The 21,346-nt window shown below is 50.9% G+C and overlaps 1 protein-coding gene across 1 annotated transcript in view; it reads right to left on the bottom strand.

Moving 5' to 3' along the window:
* Nucleotides 1-21,346, bottom strand: part of LOC144762283 (uncharacterized) — a 397,653-nt gene that overhangs the window by 181,394 nt on the left and 194,913 nt on the right. The window contains exon 4 of the mRNA XM_078647420.1: nt 3,186-4,907. Coding sequence (XP_078503546.1) covers nt 3,186-4,907 — 1,722 coding nt within the window. The remainder of the gene's footprint in view (nt 1-3,185; nt 4,908-21,346) is intronic.

Raw genomic sequence — 21,346 nt, forward strand, 5'->3', positions numbered from 1 at the left:
GTTTTCACAGTTTTTTCGGCAGCAGAGAAAGTGTCAAATAAAAAGTCAACTTCCACAGGGTCAGCATGCATCTCCACTTTATGGTTTGTAGCTGCCCTTTCAATCAAGGCATTGAATGCCGCAGAGTCTTCAGTGGGAGAAGTTTTCACACCATAAACCTGAGGGTCATGGACAGCTTGCTGGTCCCCATGATCACCTGTGTCCATCCACGGAGTCCCGTTGCTCATCAGGGTCTGTGTTTTCAGGAAAATTGTACTCCTCATCTTGCTCACCCTCATCTGCATCTGAGCAAGTGGGTGAAGGTGTTGGACTCTTCCTAGGTTGTGGTGTCTCTGGTGCTGGTCTTTTCCTCTTTAGAGGTATTACAAACGACTCCAAAGGCTGCGATGTAATTTCCCTCTTGTAGAGCGTGAGTGTTCCCGTGTCGGCGTCGATGAAACGTTCCGACTGCTCTTCCAATAAAGGTTGTCGATGACCAAAACCTCCACTCAGTTGAGTTTGCTTCAACCCTTCAGAGTCCTTGGGCACCGATCGTGGTGCAAAGGCCTTCGGCGCCACCTTCGGTGGTAGAGTATAGAGGATCGGCATCGAAGTCTTCTTCGGTGGGACCATTGGCGTTGGCACCGAGGGCGTTTTCGGCTCCGATGTGGACGCCTTGTCCCGTATCCGTTTGAGGGAGTCCGAGACCTGCTTCGTAAAAGAAGCGGATGGTTTTGTCGACCCGACCGATGACCTCGGTCCACCCCCAGGGGAAGACCCGAGCGTCGATGACTTCTGTTTAGACGCCGGAGGCGCAGACGGCTCCTCGACAACTGCGCTTCGGCCGCCTTCCAAGGCCACAGGCGTCGACGCAGACTGCTTCGGATCGGCAGCCTTTGCCTTTTGCGTCGGGACTCCAGACTTCGGCTCGGGGCCCTTTGCCGACTTCGTCTCGACGGCCCTTTTGCCTGTTGGAGCGTGAGCCTTGGCTGAAGTCGGTTCGACAGTCTTCTTTGACTTCGACTCGATCACCTTGCTCGACCCCTGCTCGACGACCTTCTTCGAGCTTGGCTCCTTGACCACTTTCGGCACCTTTGCCTGATCAACAGGCGTCTTAGGCTTTGAGGCCTCCGAAGACGACGGCGTCGATGGTGGAGCTGACGTCTTCGGTTTCGATGGCGTATCGGCCATCTTTGTTTTCGTCGTCACCGATGTTTTTAGTTTCGGTTTCGATTTAGGTAATGGCGGCTCCGCTGAGGTGTCCGTAGCCGGGCCGGAAGGCGGGGCCGTGGATCGAGGTGTAAGGTCTTGGGTAAGGCCGTGTGGCGATCCCGTGACCTGAGCCAATGTAAGAGTACGAACGGGGCATAGCTCTTCCTCCGAGCTATCTTCCATGGCCCCATATGCTTTTCGTCGTCCCCTACCTCATCGACGTTTTCTTCTAGGTCTTGGCCCTCGACGTCTTCTCCGTAGTCGGCCTCGACCTCCGCCGATGCTGGTGAAATTTGCAGTTGAAGCTCTTGCTCGTCTGCTTCGGGGTCTTCGAAGATGTCCACCGGTGCCGGGGCCGATCGCTGGGCCTCGAGGCGCGCCACGCGCCGAAGCTTGATCGTCTTCTTCGATCTAAATCTCGAACAGGCCATACAGTTGGCCTCGTCGTGGTCCGGCGATAGGCACTTGTTGCACACAGGATGGACGTCGATGTGTGGGTACTTAGAACCACACACGGGGCAGTGTTTGAACGGACTCCGTTCCATCGTCGTATCGGCAAAGTCTTGCTGCGTCGACAGGGCCTCGATGACCGAAGAGTCACCCGACTCCTCAGATATCCGACTCGACGAGTTGGAGTATACACGAGACCGAACGCGAACAATACAGACGTGGTAAAGGAAGGCCTTTTGGCCTAGAAAGAGTTTTTATATCGATTCCGAACAGATGTCGAAATCACATCCGAACCCAATGGCGGAAAAAAACAATCTGGGGATGGAGTCGATGCCCATGCGCACTGTAGTCCAGGGGAGGAGCCACCTATCTCGTGATACTTCGAAGACTCTTCCAGGACAACAATGTGCAATCATCCGGACCCAACACTAGGCGGCGATCTATGCTATAGATATGAATTTAGCAGCCCACATGCCTCGAACCAATGTGTACCAAAGTTGAACTATAGACAAGCATCGGCAAGGAACTAAATGGAGGTCCAGCAGAGTCAGTCAATGCGAGGAAATGGCTCACTAGTGGACATGTGAATGGTGGTCCAAGCGGCTTCATGGGGTCCAAAGGAACTCCGCTCCACAGTGCGCTGGCACAACCGTAAAGATCTGAAGCATGGACTTTTTGAAGGCCTCCATATTCTGCAGGGTTAAGAAAGATACGATGTTTTGGGATGCGCAGGACCAGCCTCAGGACGGGTTTGAAGACTAAGGACAGTCAGAGGCAGGGCTCTTTGATTGCCGACTATATGGCCTTTTGCTTGCTTTCAAGTAGCGCAGGAGAGAGGAATCCCAAAGTCCTTTTTGTGCCGTTGGCATGCTTTTGGACTTCAACTTACCCAAGAATTTTGATCAGAACCACGATTTGTCACAATAGTGGCCCTGTTGATCTACAACGGGAATAGCCACATCACCTCTTCTTGTATTGAGTGACATATTACTTAACTTCCACTCTAGATTGCCTTTGAGTGCACCTCAGTGTATTTGTCACGCTACGGACTGTCTCTTCTTGGGCACCGCAAGCTTGCCTGACAGATACACCTGGCGGCACGCGGGATCAACTGCTTCAAAGATTTCCAATATTCCAATATGTTACGGTTGCATACAATCAACTGATACAAAATATGGCTGGTTGCAACCCATGAAGGTTTTAATACAAGTGCAACTTTAATGGGAAGCATAATATCATTATATGTTTTTTTAATAACGGATATTTCAGTACAATGCATGGTGGTAAGAGTTTATACAGACAAACAATGAAGATAATTTATTTAAAACTAAACTATTTGTTCTACTCTCATGAAAAGGGAAAGCATCAAAGTATGCACTTTCTGTACGACTTAGGCCAATGCTATTCCTGGTGTTATTGAACATTCTTCCTATTAGAAACATTTTATTGTTTGGGCATGGCACTTTGCATTTAATAAAGACAGACATTTTAAGATCTAGCCTAAAACTGTAAGACAAATATATTGCCAATTAAGTGCCACTTACCTTAACTTTCTGAGCCACCCGGTTCTTATCATCTGATGGAGGGGTACTTTTGGTCGAACTGTTTAAAGTATCAATATAGACTAAGTGACAAGAATCTTGCTTCTGCATCTTTACAGGTTTCACCCCCTCTTTATCACTTTCAGTAATTGTTTGAATCACCTTCAAATTTCTGCGCTTTGATGAGGTACGCAAAAATGGATCAGGTGGGCCAGAGGGGATTGGTCCTTTGGGAGGCATGCCATGCCCAAGGCCACCGTAGAAAAAAGGGGGTTGCATAGAAGGAGGTGGGATCTGTGTATTAGGCCTATCTGTGAAGTTTGGCATTGGAGGTGGTGGGAAAAATACAGGGGGAGGTATACTTGTATTTGGAACAAAGTTAGGAGGAAGAAAAGGAGAACTTGGAGGGGCAGTAGTCATAAGGGCTGGTAGCATTTGTGCTGTGGTGTGCTGAGCAAACGTTGTCATTTGATAGAGATGGGGGGCAGTTAACATCATTGGACGTTGATGTGGAGCTATGTTAAGTGGCTGACCCAGCAGGGGCGTTGACTGCTGCTGCTGTCTCAGCATGTAGATGGCCTGCTGGTGCTCCAGACTGGAGATGGCCTGATGCTGCCCCAGACTGGAGATGGCCTGCTGCTGCCCCAGACTGGAGATGGCCTGCTGCTGCCCAAGACTGGAGATGGCCTGCTGCTGCCCAAGACTGGAGATGGCCTGCTGCTGCCCAAGACTGGAGATGGCCTGCTGCTGCCCCAGACTGGAGATGGCCTGCTGCTGCCCCAGACTGGAGATGGCCTGCTGCTGCCCCAGACTGGAGATGGTTTGCTGCTGCCCTAGACTGGAGATGGTTTGCTGCTGCCCCAGACTGGGGATGGGCAGTTCTTGCCCACTATCTTCATCTTTCTCTGAGATCTCAGATTTGGTGTAAGATAATCTGTTTTTAGAAGTCTGCATAGACCAAGTTGGAGACCGAGAATGTTTGTGATTGGATTCTGGAGAACGAGTTTCACTCCTGTTCCTTATTTGGTACAGTTCTTGCAATTGTGCTTCTGAGGAATGGCCCTGTCTAGAATTAGAAGGCAAATTCTTTCCGTAAAGCCTCTCTTGGGTGCGAACAGACAGTTTGCCAATTTCTGCATCTCCAATATCAACCCCAATGGTTTTTAATAGGTCTTGGATCTTTTGAAGTTCTGGATGATTCTGATGTGCAATGGTCGCCTCCTGTGTTGAAGTGAGGTTTGGGTCTGTATGCTTATCTTCCATGACACCGGCTACTTGCTCTCTTACAGAGGTACCTATGCTCTGAGTAGAAGGCTGTGGTTCACGCCCATAACTGTCTGAGTTACCATAAAGAAATACTTCCTCTTCTACACGAGGCAAGAACATTTTCTCTCGCACACCTAGCTCATTCTCTGCAATACTCAAATTATTTGACACTCTACGGTCCTCATGAATGGATGTCCGATTGTGAGGCAAAAATCTCGAAAAAGAGTCTGAATCAACCTTTTTATCCAAGATACTGCAACGCTCTCCATCACTGGGAAAACATTTCTCTGACAGAATAGGAATTGGAGTCTGTTTAAACTGTTCAAGTGTTTTGTACTTCTTTTCTGTAAAATTCTCAATACGAAATGAAAATTGTATGTTGCTGTGTTGAAGGACATTAGAATTAGTCAATGGAGATCTGTTCCTACCAAATCCAGAGTTGCTCACGAAGCCTTCATGCTGCAATAAAAAATGATGAAAAACGTTTTGGTAAAGTAGGCGCAAACTTTAATAAAAAATGCTTAAATTCATCAAATTTTTTTTTTCAATTATTACTTCCATAAAACGCATTTGCATTGATATCTATTTATAGCAAAATATTTAATGTGTCTACTTATTTCACACACCTGAAGAGAAATACAAAATATTTCTTAAAATACATTTTCTTAGACCAACCGGACAGTTTTTCTTTGCCAGTCAAAGCCAAAACATTTTGTGCTGGAGTGTATGCACATCATTTTTAATTTTAGATGTACTTTTATGCCACACAGGAGTCCATTGTCTATCTAGAAGTGGATTAGAGAGAATACCTGATCTGTAACCACTTGCACTGAAATACAAACCATTACATTCCTTATATTTCCGCGCTCAATATATTGCTCTCCCCACTAGGTTGGCAGAAGAGGAAATCTATTTATACATCCATTGCAAATTGATGTTTTTAAAATCCTTTTATACTTTTTCAGTGTCAGTGTTTATATATGTTTGAGGCTATGTGAGCCTGTGCGAAGAGTTTATCAAATAATGAAGGTAAGACTGCATCTGGGAGCTTTTCCAAATTAGATATGAAGATCTTGAATTTTAAAAAGCTGTAAAATTTCCGATTGTCTAGGTCATAAAGATGGAAAAGTCACTCACCTGTAATCCTAGTTCTCTTCCAGGAGAACCCTCATCGTAGCAGTAATCACTAAATAGTCCCATCCACGCGCAGGGATCCCGGCGCACATTTCAAAACAAACAAGTTGCTTACCTTCGGTAACACCATATCTGGTAAGAGACTATCTAGCCACAGATTGCTATTTTAAGAGTTATCCCCAGGCATCAGACTGGATCCAGAAATGTATCATTAGCAGTACTCCAGATGGCATCGATTGGTCCTGCATAGTCATTGGCGCCAGAAAAGACATGCTCCATGACTATATAGGCGCCACACCAGTGCGCTGATGTCAGTTTCTTTTCATGACTTTCCACGTCAGGAGCGCAGAGCCACAAAGAACACTGACCACTGATGTGGAAAAATAGAGCCCTGAAAGGGGATACCCTGTCCCTAAAAATACGTTCGCAGAGAGGGGAGGATGGGTGGGTGGTAAGGAATCTGTGGCTCGATAGTCTATACCAGATCAGGCATTACCGAAGCTAAGTGACTTGCTCATCTGATAGACACTTCTAGCCATAGATTCCTTACCTTAGAATAGATACCCAAGCATTACCTCCCCGGAGGTGGGTCTACGAAAAAATGTAATACCAAACAGTCCTAAAGGGCTGAACAGGCAAAGTGCCCGTCTTGAAAGATCAGATGGTCCAGGCAGTATTGTTTTCTGAACATGTGCAGAGGCGCCCATGTTGCTGGCTGGCAGGTATCCAGGACTGGGACTCCAATTGCTAACGCAGTCATTGGAGCTTTGGTTCTGGAGAAATAAACACCCAAACCCTCAGGGAGTCTTTGCCCAATGCGCGACAGATTTTAATGCAGCCCAAAATCCATCAGGAGATGGTTCGCTTTTGCACAGACTTTCCCTTCTTCACTAAGACATAAACCACGAAGAGTAGGTCTTCCACCAGGTACTCTCTTGTGCAGTCAAGAGAGAATGGCTACACTTTTATTAAGTCCAGCCGGTGAAGTCGCTCCTTTTCGTTAGAAGGATAGGCAGGGTGATGGACTGGCCTACATGAAAGGGAGCGGTGATTTTCGACAGAAAGGAAGCTCCAGTTCGTAGAACCAGGTTGTCTGAGTAGGTGTTGAAGTAGGGAGGCTTGGATGACAAAGCCTGAAGCTCACTAAAACCTTCGGGCAGATATTATTGCCACCAAGACGGACATTTTGATTGTGAGGAGCCTTCGAGGACAGTTGTGCAAGGGCTGAAAGGGACTGCACATCAGGAATGTTAGGACTAGATTAAGGTCCCACTGTGGCATGATGAAGGAAAAAGGAGGAAACTTATCTTGCAACCGTTTCTAGAACATATCTACAATAGGGGATTGGAAAAGAGAGCTGGTCAGGCAACCGTAGAACGGATGATACAGAAGGATGGCAGCCCTTTATAGTGACCAGAGCACAGCCCTGCTGGGCAAGGCAAAGAATAACCTGAAGAAAGTGAGAAAGGGAAGTCGAAATCACAATCTTGCGCCAACGGCAGGCGTATACCATTTTGGCAGAGGAACGCCTGGCTGCCAGAATAACACTGCAGACGGGTGGAAGGTCGAAAGCAGTAAACTGTCGCAGCTCAATCACCAAGAAAGAAGGAAGAGCATTTACAGCTTTGGGTGAAGGACGCTCCCCTGCTGCGGTGACAGGATCCTCATGAAGAAGCAGCCTGATTAAAGGACCGATGACTATGCTCAATAGTTTGGGATACCAAACTCTCCGAGCCCAGTCTGGAGCCTTCAGAATGACTTGGGCCCGGTCATTTCTGATCTTGAGAACTTTGGGCAGGAGTGGTATGGGCAGAAAGGCATAGAGGAGGCCTGAGCTTTACTCAAGACAAAAAGTTGAGGGGAGGGTTGTGAGCAGGTGTTCCTCCTTTCCAAAGAAGTATTATTGTTAAAGGGTAATTCCTTGTTCAAATAACACACATTAATCCAGGTTAATTTGAGTGAAAGTAGTTCTTTTTATTCACCACATTGTTATGTTAATTTCACTTGTTTTTAGTTTTTCGCAAAGCAAATTTTCAGAAAAAGTGAACAGCCGACACGTGTTTTGCCCTATGAGGCGGATAGAGCCAGGGCTTTCTCAAGGCTAGTTTTTACATTCTAACATCATGGAATCAGCGATGAGTCCGTACATTTTCAAGTTAGTAATGATAATAATATAGTTACATTTGTAAAGCGCCTGGTTACAATGAGGCCAGTGTGTCCCCGCGCTAAGGTAGCAGTAAAGAAGCAGCAGCAACCAACTAAACAAAACAATTTAAGAAACAGGAAATAGATGAGTCTTCAGACCTTTCCGGAAGATAGATTCAGAACACTCCAGCCGGAGTGCCTGAGGGAGCGAGTTCCACAGCTGGGTCGCCAAGTAACCAAACGAGCGCCCACCCATCCTGGCTCTCTTGATTTTGGGGACATGTACCTTACCTTTCTGCTGGACCATAACAGTCTAGTCGGTACAGAGGGAGTTAGAAAATCATGCAGATATGTGGGCCCCTTTCTTTGTAAAATCCGATGACTCACACACAAGGCCTTGAACTTTACTCTCTCCCTGATGGGAAGCCAGTGTAGAGAAGCCAGCGCACCAGTAGCTGAGGCACTCTTCGGGAGCATGAGAACTAGTCTTGCCGCTGCATTCTGGATGTACTGCAAACACTGCAAGCATCTAACAGTTGCACCCAGATACAGAAGATTGCCATAATCTAGGCAAGAGGTTGCCAGAGCATGAACAAGGATTTTTCTAGATGCAGTGGGGAGGGCGTCAAGGGTTTTCCGTAGTCCCCTCAAGATGCCAAAACAGGCGCCTGCCACCCGCCTGGTGTGGTAATCGAAAGACAACTTGTTGCCCACCCAAACCCCAAGGTTCATAGCTTGCTCGCAAGGTGTAGGAGTAAGACCCAATGACTGGGGCCACCATGCCGAAGACCATACTGATGGAGCCTTCCCTATCACCAACACTTCGGTCTTGCTGCCATTCAACTTTAGGCAGTTATTTGCCATCCATACAGCCAGTTCTTGAAGGCAGGATACAAAGTTGGAGGCATCTCCAGCCCGGGCTTGGGTCAGAGAGACCACCAGCTGGGTGTCATCAGCATAGGACAGGGCATTAATCCCAAATTTATCCGAGATTTTAGCCAAGGGGGCGACAAAGATCGAACAATGTTGGGCTCAAGATAGAGCCCTAAGGCACCCCCTGGGTCAGCTTGATGTTTCTAGAATAATAGCTGCCCTGCATGACTTGAAAGCTACGCTCAGATAAAAAGGATTCCATCCACTTTAATGCTCCGCCAGCTACACCCCCTCTCTCTAGATCATGAAGCAGGGTATGGTGGGCAACAGTGTCGAAAGCGGCACTTAAGTCTAAAATAATTAAGGCCGCTGTCTGTCCTTCGTCCACATACTTCCGGATGGTCTCGGTGGAGTACAACAGGGCAGATTCAGTGGGATGAAAATCCCGGAAACCAGACTAGGAGGGATGAAGAAGGTGGTTGTTGTTACAAATATGTGTTGTAAGTTGAATATTCACAATCTTTTCTGCAACCGTAGCAAAATACGGAAGCAGGGAGATGGGGCGCAAGTTGTCAAGCTGGTCAGCGCTAATATGAGGTTTCTTCTGTAAGGGAAGTACCACAGCCTCCTTCCACATTTCCGGGACCACTCCTGAGATAAAAGACAACTCTAAAAGATGTCTCACTAAGGGCTCAAGTGCGTCAATACTACCTCCGAGCACCCTGGGGGTAGCCGGGTCCCTGGCGAGCCCGACTTGATGCTAGTGGCAATCTTTTTAAGAGTGTCCTGAGAGGGCACAGTAAATTCATAAAGACCCAGCATTTCAGAAGCACCCACAGATTTCATCTCCACTCTCTTACCATCGCGAGCAGAATCAGGAAAAGAAGAATAGAGCTTCTCGACCTTATCTGCAAAGTACTCAGCAACTCGATTGCATGACTCCTCAGAGCCAACGATAGGCACTGCAACGAATGCCAAGGAGGAAATTTCTTTAAAGACCTTGAACAGCTCTTTTGTAGAATTCTCCGCTGTTTGGATCCTTCCATTAAAATAAGCTGCCTTCGCCTTCCTAATGAGCGAATGGTAGTTCTTGAGGCTAATTTTATATTCTACTACCAAGTGGCTGAGAAATCTTTTCTCCAGCGCCTTTCTAGGCGTTTACAGGTAGATTTAGCGGTTCGTAACTCTTCACTAAACCAAGGAGCTGATTTGCGTGTGTTAGTGGACATTTTAGTTGACCAAGGTGTGGTGCAGTCAAGAGCAACAATTATACGTCTCTCGAGAGCTTTACACACCCCATTTACATCCCGGCCAGAGGGGGGACCATCCCTTAAAAAGGCCAAATTAAAAGCCCCCTGAGAAAAGCCAGCCCACTTCCTTCTTTTTATACCGGACTTCGCTTTCTCCTGTGTTTTAGACAGGGGCAGCTTTATCCTAAACGTGATCAGAAAATGATCTGACCACAACACCGGAAGCAGAGGCTCCAGTTCCAGCGCATCCCAGTTGGCGAAAATAGGGTCAAGTAAATGACCCAACTTATGAGTGGGAAGTTCAGATTTTAGGAATAGTTGCAGCACTTCTAATTCATGGCGCAACTCTTGTGCCCCAGAGTTGAGTGCATCATCAAAATGCAGGTTTATATCACCCAGCACCAATAACTTTTCATACCGGAGGGCAGGTTGAATAAGGTAGTCAATAAGGCTGGGTATAAACCTCAAATGGGGTCCCGGGGGGTCTGTAAATCAGTAGCCCCTTCACGACATAGTTAGTGGCTGTACTGATAGTGAAGAAGCCTGCCTCACCATCAGCTATGTCAGCAGGTGCAAGAGAACATCGAAGGTCATGTTTGTAAATGATTGCGATGCCCCCTCCCCTCCATGACAGTCTGTCCACTCTCATAATCCCATAATCACTAGGGAGTGCCTCCAAGATTTCAGGCGCAGAGTCAGTATCCAGCCATGTCTCAGTGAGAAATAGGACATCTGTTTGACCTTCAGATAATAGGTCACATATCTCAATTCTGTGCTTCCTCAAGGATCTACAGTTATGAACGGGCAGTGGCTACATTGCCAGCCCTCAACTTCAGCATTTATGCTGTGCTTACATTTATCTTCCAGACTTAGACAAAGAAGGGCTGTAGTGGCGTCTCAAATCAAATCCAATAGGGGTTCTGGGCCCTAGCCCCGGTCGGCCGCGGACAGGCGCAGACTGGCGCAGACAGGCTTGCCTATGCGGCACGCCCGCTGCGCGCGTCCGCAGAGGCATGTTGATTTTAAAGGAGAGCCCTCCCAGCAACTAGATCGCTGCCCTCACCATCCGGAAGTAACTGTCTCGATCTCCCCCGCCCTCCGCGCAACGGTAAACACCGAGGCAGGGAGACCAGATTATCGAGCACAGGTAAGCGTAGCACTCCCACTCGAACTCCTCACACAGAAATGTATTAAAAACCAGAACAATGCCCAATATTAAAAATTAAGTTAAAAAAGTTATTACTGTTTTCAAAACTGCACCCCAAGCGGACTTAGGAACACTGCCACTGTCCTTCATCCACAACGCGGCCGCAGAGTAAAGACGATTTTAAAGGAGAGCCCTCCCAGCAATTAGAACGCTGCCCTCACCAATCGGAAGTACGTGTCTGTCTCCCCCGCCCTCCGTGCAACGGTAAACACCGCGTCGGACCGAGGCAGGGAGACCAGATTATCGAGCACAGGTAAGCGTAGCACTCCCACTCGAACTCCTCACACAGAAATGTTTTAAAAACCAGAACAATGCCCATATTAAAAATTAAGTTTAAAAGGGATTACTGTTTTCAAAACTGCACCGCAAGCGGACTTAGGAACACTGCCACTGTCCTTCATCCGCAATGGGACATTGTAATTAAGATCCAATTTTTGGTGGTCATGAGAAAAGTAGTCTCTCGTCTGGTCCTAGGATAATTCCTCGATGTGCCTCATGGGGCGAAAAACGCATCGGCTGTTCAATTTTTCTAAAAACCCTTTAACAATAATACTTCTTTGGAAAGGAGGAACACCTGCTCACAACCCTTCCCCCAACTGTTTATTCAATGCTGTAAAGGTCCAGAGCGTTGAGCAAAAGTTCCTCCGACAATACTAGGGATTCATATCCAGTATCAGGATCTCTGGCCGTTCACTCTTCTCTCCACTCAAGACAAAAAGTGCCTTGGAGCTAGAGCCGCCTTGGAAACTCCAGCACACAGAGCTGCTTGAACGTTCTCCGCAGTGGTGAACAGATCTAACCAAGCCTTTCCCAACTTCTGGAAGAGATTTTTCACCACCTCAGAATGGAGAGGCCACTCGTGATTGGTTAGGTATCTTTGAGTTTGCCCACCTTGGAGTTAAGCGAGCCCGACAGGTGTTGAACCACCAGGGAAATGCCCTGCTGTTCCATCCATATCCAGAGACCCAGGGCATCTTGACAAACGGTCCACAACCCCACCCTGTTTTGTTTGTTGCAATACAACATGGTGGTGGAGTTGTTAGTGAACACCTGCACAAGCCGTGCCTTGATGAAGGGTAGAAACACTTAATGCCAGCCAGATCACCCAGAGCTCCAGAAGGCTGATGTGGAGTACAGATTCCCCAAGAGACCAGAGGCCTCGGAACTCCACCTCTCCCCGATAACCGTCCCATCGCAGCAGTGAGGTATTTGTCACTACGGTCATATCCGATTGGGAAGGTAGAAGGGTCTGCCACCGACCCCATCGTGGTTAGTTAACCATCACTGCAGATCTGGTGCAGTTCCCTCCGTGATGTGGACCATGTCGGAACGATTGCCCTGATGCTGCACCCACTCGAACATTAGGTCCCACTGAAGAGTCCACATATGCCAGGGGGGCATGCGTCTCAAGCAGGATGCAGGAGGTCTTGAGGCCCAGCATCCTCAGAGTCATTCTCACCAAAATCCAGGATAGAGACTGAAACATCAGTGTCATAGTCCAAATATCCTAGACTCGCTGCTCGGGAGTATAACTGCATCCAAAATAGCTCAGAACTGATGACAGTGCGCGTTCTCTTCTGTGGCGAATAGGTCTAACCAAGGCTCTCCCCACTGCTGAAAGAGGCCTTGCGCCACGTCCGAGTTCCGATGCCATTCGTGATCCATCATGCACCGACGCCTGAGTTTGTCCGCCCTGGCGTTCGGAGAACCTGCCAGGTGTTGAACCCGCCCTGATGTTCAAGCCACTGCCAGAGGCGCAGAGCCTCCTGGCATAGGGTCCAAGATCCCACCCCGCCCTGTTTGTTGGAGTACCACATGGCGGTGGTGTTGTCCGTGAACACCTGCACTACACTCCCCCGGACAGACCGGAGGAATGCCTTCAGTGCTAGACGAATCACCCGCAGCTCCAAAAGGTTGATATGGAGCCGGGACTCCGCCGGAGACCAGAGGCCTCTGATCTCCGCCTCTCCCATGTGGCCTCCCCAGCCCTGGAGGGACGCGTCCGTCACAACTACGTGCTCCGGTTGGGGTAGGGAGAGGGATCTGCCGCTGACCCAATTGCGGTCCGTGAGACACCACTGCAGCTGTCTCGCAGTGCCCTCCGAGATCAGGACATGGTCGGATAGGTTGCCCTGATGCTGGGCCCACTGAAACTTCAGGTCCCACTGCAGAGCCCGGATCCGCCACCGGGCGTGATGCACCAGAAGGATGCAGGAGGCCATCAGCCCCAGAAGCCGCAGCGTCAACCTGACCGAGACCCGGGATAAAGGCTGAAAGAGTGGAATCAGAGCCTGAATATCCTGAACCCGCTGTTCGGGAGGATAAACCCGAATCTGCGCCGAGTCGAGAACCGCTCTGATGAAGAGGAGCTTCTGAGAGGGGCACAGGTGTGACTTCGGCACATTGATGGAGAACCCCAGCAGGTGCAGGAGGTCTGCCATCGTCTGGAGGTGGCTGACGACTGTCTGGGGCGAGCCCGCTTTCAACAACCAGTCGTCGAGGTAGGGGAAGACTGAAACCCCTAACCTGCGCAGATGAGCCGCGACCACCGCCATCACCTTTGTGAACACCCGTGGGGCGCTGGTAAGGCCAACGCTACTATTCAGTCTCCTGGGTCCAGGGCAGCCAAGACCTGAGCCAGTGTCAGCATTTTGAACTTCTCCTTCCGGAGGAAGCCGTTGACGTTCTGTAGATCCAAGATAAGGCGTAGGCCCCCTTTGCCCTTCTTGGGTACCAGAAAGTAGTGGGAGTAGAAACCACACCCTACTTCTGGCCCAGGAACGCGCTCAATGGCCCCCTTGCAGAAGTCGCAAATGATCCCCCGATACACGGTGGTTCTGCGGTGCATGGCTGGAGGGGTCGCCTCGAAGGGGAGGGAGTAGCCCCTTCGGACGATTTGCAGCACCCACCTGTCCGATGCGACAGTGCGCCAGTGGAGGAGGTGATGGCGAACCCTGCCCCCCACTGGCGTCACATGGGCCTGAAAGCACGGACTAGGAGGGTTTTGAGGTGGATGTTGCGGGGGAAGGTGTGGACTGTCCTCGCCGTTGTCCCCGACCGCCGCCACAGCGGTTTCCACGGCCGCCACCGCGTTGGGTATTACTCTGTGGTGCGTGGCTGGCAGCACGTGTGGGGGCGCCCCTTCCTTGGCCACGAAAGGAGCGAAAGGCACCCATCTGCTGGCGCGGGGCTAAGAGGCCGAAAGACCTGGCCGTAGCACCGGAGTCCTTAAAGAGCTCAAGCGCATGGTCTGCCTTGTCGCCAAAAAGGTGACGGCCATCAAACGGCATGTCCATGAGTGTATTCTGGACATCAGCCGAGAAGTTGGCGGACCTCAACCAGGCGTGGCGACGAATCGCCACCGTCATTGCCATCGCTCTGCCCATTGAGTCGGTGGTATCCAGTCCACACCGAATAGAATAACGTGCTGCATCTCGGCCTTCCACAAGGGATTGGCCGAGTTTAGCCCGTACCTCCAACGGGCATTCTGGCAGCACGTCTGCGTCCGTATCCCACAGAGAGTGGGTGTAACGGCCCAAGAGGCATGCGGTGTTGGAAGACCGCAGTCCCAGACTCAGGGAGGAGAATACCTTCTTGCTGTATTGCTCATACCTCTTGGATTCCCTGTCAGGTGGCGCCGACGGAAATGCGGTCTGGGAATTCGAAGCCTGAATAACCAGGCTCCCGGGGGTGGGGTGGGTGGACAGGAAACATGGGTCGCTCGGGACCGGGCGGTGGCGTCTGGCCACGTTCCCATCTACAGGCGAACCTGTAGCGGGCCTGGACCAAGTGCCCAAAAGAACGTCGGTCAAGGCCTCATTAAACGGCAGCAGAGGCTCAGCCGAGCTGGACTGCGGTTTAAAGGGCCTCAGTGAGGAGGTTAGTCCTCATGGTCGCGACGGGGAGCTCAAGGCCCAAGGCCTTGGCCGACCGTGTCAGCACCACGCTGTAGGTTGTCCCCTCCTCCGTAGCCACGGTAGGAGGTGAGACAAAACCAGTGTTTGGCGAGGTATCCTGACCACTGGCATCCCCAAGTCCACCTGTCCAGTCCTCCTGGGACTGACACTCCCGTGTCAGAGGGTCCTCAGACCCCTCCCAATTCTCCTCATCACCCATCTCCTGATATTCAGGGGTGTCAAAGGATGGGGCCGGTTCATTGAAGTAAAACTCTCCAAACGGCGTCGAAAGCGGCGCCTAGCGGCGCTGCTCCGACGCCGGAACCGGATCGAGGAAGGCATCGGGGACGGCGCCGCCCGAAGACGGCGCCAGAGGTGACACCGGAGGTCGTCAGGTCAACCGGCGACGACCCGGATCCGGAACCGGATCCAGTGGGGGCCTGCGGCGCCGGGCCCGAAGGCGCCGGGGCCTAAGCCCCCGACCCGCTAGGGCCCCTAGATGGGTCCGCTGGGCCCAAAGGCGCCGCGGAGCCAGCCGGAGGAGTGAGAGACCTCATGGCCATGAGGAACCGCTCGATCTCCTCCAGCGTCTTGTACGGCCCAGGGACCGGAGGGTATGGGGCCGGACGCGGCGCCCGCGACTCCGACGGAGCCGAGTGGGCGGTGTCACCCGAACCCCCGGCCGCGTCGGGGGGGGGGGGGGGAGTCGGAAGAGCGATGACGTCTCTTCGACTTCTTGTGCTTACCTGACGACTTCGAACCTGAGGAGTGATGTCGACTCCCGGAGCTATGATGGCTCCGATTCCGCGACCGGTCCCTCGACCTCAGTCCGGACCGGGACCTCTCGCGGCGCGGGGCCGACTGCCGGAGTTCGAGTCGCTTGCGGGCCCGCTCCCGCCTAGCTTTCGAAATCAGGGCCCGACAGTCGGAACAGGACTTGTCGTCCCGGTCGACGACCGACATCAGTCGGTCGCAGTCCTCACAGGGCTTAAAACCTGGCATCCCTATCGGCACCGTTCGGAGTCGAAGACTCGAAAAATGATTAAAAGGGATCAAAAAAGTTTAGTCAAAAAATGACTAAGGTACCACTTTTTCCGGATCTGCGCTGCTGGCGCGGAAAAAAGAAGAACTGACGTCAGCATGCGGAGGCGGCGTCTAAGTACTCCGACGACGTCATCACGGTGCAGACGACGGACGCGGAGCCGCAGACGGCGCCTACCGACGCGCAAGGGTACTGCTACGCAAACATTTCCGGATCCAGTCTGACGCCTGGGGATATTCGAAGGTAAGGAATCTAATACTAACCTGTTTCTTTCAGATGAGGTCTATCTGAGGTTGTCCCCACATTTGAAAGAACGGATGAAGAACTTGTGGATGAAGTTCTCACTCGTGCATCTGCTGAGTCTGCCGACTTAGCAGATCTGCCGTGGTATCATGGGTGTCCGCAGGAGGGGGGGCAAGGAGGGGCGCTTGCCCCCCCTGGAGCGACCCTCCTTGCCCCCCCTGCGGACGCCCATATAAACCGTGACTTCAAGACGGAGTTCTCACTCTCTTTCCTCTCCTTTCTTTTATTTGCTTCCCTGTGAAATGGATCCAAAAAAGAAAGACACTTTTGCAGGAAATGTCTTTTTCTGACATTTTAATTCCAAAGTGCAGCATTGGGAATAAAAGGCTAAAAATATGAAAAATAGATAAATAACTAAATAAAGTAAGACAAAGAGGTAGCAAACTGGCAAAACTGATTTTATTCACACTGAAACACATTAGCGCCACTTTTACAGAGTTTGCCAGTGAAGCGCTATTTTTGTTTTCTTGTCTTTGTTTTCCCTGGACTTAGAACTAGTGCACCAATCCTGGAGGTACTGCAATGTGTGGATTGGAAAACAAAATGTGTGCTGCGGCTCTGCGTCCAGGGATGTGGTCTTTTTACCATACTGCTTACGTTTTGTAAGGATATAAGCAATTGCCATTAAAATGGGTCCATTCAGGGCCCTGTAGTTGTGTCCTTAACTTTTCAGGCAAACGCAATCACTGATTTCTGAATAGTGAGTGTAAAAGCATTAAGGTAAGCATGTTGTTCCTGCTTACATTTCCCATGGTTTGCTAAATTTTGCATTCCCTATAAGTGTTTGCTCTTTCCAGGATGATGTTACTTTTTTTTTGTAGACCGCATATTGCTCTTGTCTAGTGCGTAATTTAAATTGAGCCGCATCCAGGTGTTTATAGCGGGTAACAATTGGGTTGTAGTTGAAGACAGTGGGAGTTTTTCTCAGTGGGACAGTAGGTGTTCAGTGGGGGAGAGGATGTGGCACTATGGTCAGAGCTGCTGAATTTGGAACTGGGAACCAGTTTCAGCCTTAATAACCAGTCCACCAGACCACTTTCCTGCGAGAGCACAATCACATGCTAGACCTTAGAAGGGTTCGCAACACCTTTGAAGTCCTGGTGTCTTCGCACCAGCAGGTGGACCCATGCATGACAAGTGTAGGTTAACCTTCAAGGCTTGTCCACCACTATCCATACTTAAGTTCACCTCCAGTCTTGCGGGCAGGCCTATGAAGCAGCACACCCTAGAACAACAGTCACTGAGGTCACAGGACCCTTGAGAAGGGCCAGCTCCAGGGCGGTGCCAAGTTTCTTTTTTAAAATATAGCTAACATTTGGACCTATACATTTTATTGTGTATAAATTAATTCAATGTGTGTAAAATTCAGCAAAGCCCGGGGAATTCTTCTAAAGGGAGCACCCATTGGCGAATCACTAGCGTGTGCGATTGCTGCATTATTTATTACTAACTTTGACGTTGTGCTTTAACTTTGGATAAAAGTTATCATGAATTCTAGCACCAAGAAGCCAATATTGGTGAATATGTGTGCTACAAATAATCCCTAACATACACTGTGCATACAGTATATTTAATCTGGTGCTTCAATCATAGGCTGTTTTAAAGTATTCTGATAAAATCTGAAGTGTGCTAAAGACAGCCTTTATTGGTGTTGGTTCGAGGACCCGGAAGTCTGCACACCTAGCAGACCGAGATAAAGCACCTTGTCAGAAAGTTTAGCGTTTTCCCTACAGGTGGTGTTTGTTGGCCTGTGTCAGGGTCAGTCACATGTCCTGGATTCCTGGTATTTAATTGAGTCTATCCTAGTTCTGCGCCCCAGTGTTTCTTGTGCCCCACCTGGGACACATCATGTCCGAGGATGGTGATGACGTTAACATTTTGCCCCCCCCCCCCTGGAAAAATATCTGCGGATGCCTGTAGGAGAGTGGGGTCTGCAATCCCATGGCCACCCCAGATTTTTGCTTTTTGCTTCACTGATTTGACTTTCCCTGGCTGTGGGCCTGCTAATCAGACCCACAGCCTAGCTGTTCTCTCTCTAAATTACAACCATGTACCCTAGGTGCATTTACCAATTGGTACTGGGCCACCTTATCAGTCCCTGTACAGTATACCTTAGGTATCCAGGGCATAGGTGTACACAGGGCCTACCAGGGGCTGAAGCATGTATTATGCCACCCCTGGCTGGCCATCCAAAACAGACACAACTGGCTGCACGACAGCTGGGGCAAGGTGGTGTAATCACCCTTTGCTTTAGATATAGTTCCCTATATCTAAACCTAAAATGGACGCATATATTCCTATCAGTCACTCCTATGGAAGGCCTTATCAATCCTGAAGGCAGAGTGCTTGGAATTATGTGAGATGGTGCTCTGGCATGAGCTGAGCCCGTTTGCAGCTTGCGGAACCAAGTCCTAATAGCTGTTCCATGATAACGCTATACCATATACTCTTAAGTGCATTATAATCCTCGCGGTTAAATGCGAACTCTGGTATAACATTATCAAAACATGTCGAGTAAGGTGTCATACGAATTGGAATACTACCCCCTCGCCAATTCTGGCGACGGGGGTAGCATTCCACCCTTCTAGAGGGACACGACATGTATGTAACTGCAAACCCCGGTTAAAGTTAACTCAAGCCTCAGCATCACAAAATGGATGCTGCCACCACAGACACAAGTCTGACCTCCTGCTGCTGGGAGTCCTTCCAGCGAGGGAGGCTCAGACAAAGGGTTTCCTGCCTTGGGAGGTGCTAGCACCACCCCAGACAGGATTTTGTGTATTAGGTAGGCCAAGGCTGAAAGGAATGAGACATGCCTGGGGCACACAAGGTGCCCTGTGCTTCCACCAGTTCCAACCAGTTGCTGGGGCACTCCAGCCCCAGCTCTGGCGGGAAACTGGACAAAGGATAGGGGGTGTAACCACCCCCCTTCCTGGTCCCACCCAGAGGAGGGACCTAGTCGTAGTGCAGCCCCCTTTAGCTGAATAAAGGTAGGAGCTGGTCCCATTCTCAGTTAGATTAATCTTGACAACTTCCACGAAGAAACTCTTGACCTTCGACCTCCTGAACATCAGAAGACTGAAGAATCTCCCCTATGGTGGGACACCCCCGCGCCGCACGGCCACCAGCTGCTGCGTGTGCCCCTGCCCGCCCTCTGCCTCGCTACTGCCTCGTTTTGCCGGCTGCCGGCTGCCCCCGCAGTAGGGTTTGTTTTGACAAACATTTGTGCCTGTTTTCTTTCCTTAACTCCGTGCATCTCCTTTATTCTTTCCTTTTTTTTTCCTGTTTTGTCCATCAGTTGTGCTTGTGTAGTATTCTCCGTGTATCTTGGTATCTTTCCCCTCATACCCCTTGTTTTGTAGCAGATTTGTGCCTGTTTTGTTCATCCCCCTCCTTCGTGTTGTCCGCCGCCCTCCACCCTCCCTTCCCGCCACCGCCGCTTGTCCCCGCCCCTTTCTTCTCTTCTGTATCCCTCCCCGCTCCCGCCTCCCAGCTGCTCCGCCCACCCGCGCACTTCGCCTTAAATGGCGACCGTGCGAACGCGCAGCGGTCACGCGCAGCGGGCGCGCCGATTGTGCGCCGAAGGCGCGCCAAAGGTAAGCCCGTCTGCGCCCGTCCGCGACCGGACCGCGACCAGCGCCAGGACCCCTGGACCTCGACGAGCCCGACCGACCCGCAGGACGTACTCCGCCGCCACCCTCAACGCACTCAACACCGGCCGACGCCCAGAGTGCCACCAAGCCACTCCACGACGCACCCACGGACCTTTCAGCTGCCACGCCTGCAAGTTCGCCTGCATCCGGACCTGCCTCACACCAGCACCCGCCAAATCGAACACCAGCAGCACACACCTCAAGTGCATCCTGCTCAACACCCGTTCCGTCCACAGACACGCCGTAGAACTCTGGAACCTCCTAGACGCCACAGCCCCTGACGTTGCCTTCCTCACGGAGACCTGGATGAACGCCTCTTCAGCTCCCGACATCGCCATCGCCATCCCAGAAGGCTACAAGATCGTCCGCAGGGACCGCAACGCCAACCAGATGGGAGGAGGCATCGCCATCATCCACAGGAACAGCATCCGTCTCACGACCAGCACCGACAACACCCTGACCAGCGCCGAACACCTGCATTTCCAGATCCACACCAACCCGAACACCACCCTCAGAGGCACCCTGATCTACCGACCCCCCGGACCACGCACACATTTCAGCGAGGACATCGCCGACTTCGTCAGCCCGCATGCCCTCCCCTCCGCTGACTACATCCTCCTGGGAGACCTCAACTTCCATCTGGAAAACAACAACGACCGCAACTCCAGCACCCTGCTCGACAACCTCGCCAACCTGGGACTCAAGCAACTGGTGTCCACCCCCACCCACCGCGCCGGACACACACTCGACGCAGTCTTCTCCTCCAGCAAAGACGTCAGCTTCAGCCACGCCACTGAGCTTCAATGGACGGACCACAGCTGCGTCCACTTCACCTTCAAGAGAACGACGACCCACCACCACCAGCAACAGACCGCCCGCAGAAGCTGGAACAAGATCACAGCAGACCAGCTCGCCACGTCCCTGAGCCAGCACCCTCCTGCCAGCTCAGCAGACCCCAGCCAGGCCGCCGACAACCTCACGAAGTGGATCAGCATCTGCGCGGACGAGCTCGCCCCTCTGAGGACCCCGCCTAGCAGACCCGGCAGCAAGAAGGCCCCATGGTTCACCGACGAACTCAAGAGCTCCAAGAAGAACTGCCGAGCCCTCGAGAAAGTCTGGAAAAGGGAACCGACACCGGACAACAGGACCTCCTTCAAACTCGCCACCCGGAAACACCACCAGCTGATCCGCGCCGCCAAGAAAACAGCATTCAAGGACCGGCTGGACAACAACGCACACAACTGCAAGGAACTCTTCAACATCGTGAAAGAGCTTTCCAACCCCAGCGCAGGAAACAACGACATCACCCCATCGCAAGACCTCTGCAACTCCCTCGCTTCATACTTCCACAACAAGATCACGGACATACACAACAGCTTCAACATCCAACCAACG

The sequence above is a fragment of the Lissotriton helveticus genome, chromosome 6, assembly GCF_964261635.1.
Source record: "Lissotriton helveticus chromosome 6, aLisHel1.1, whole genome shotgun sequence".
NCBI classification, from domain to species: Eukaryota; Metazoa; Chordata; class Amphibia; order Caudata; family Salamandridae; genus Lissotriton; species Lissotriton helveticus.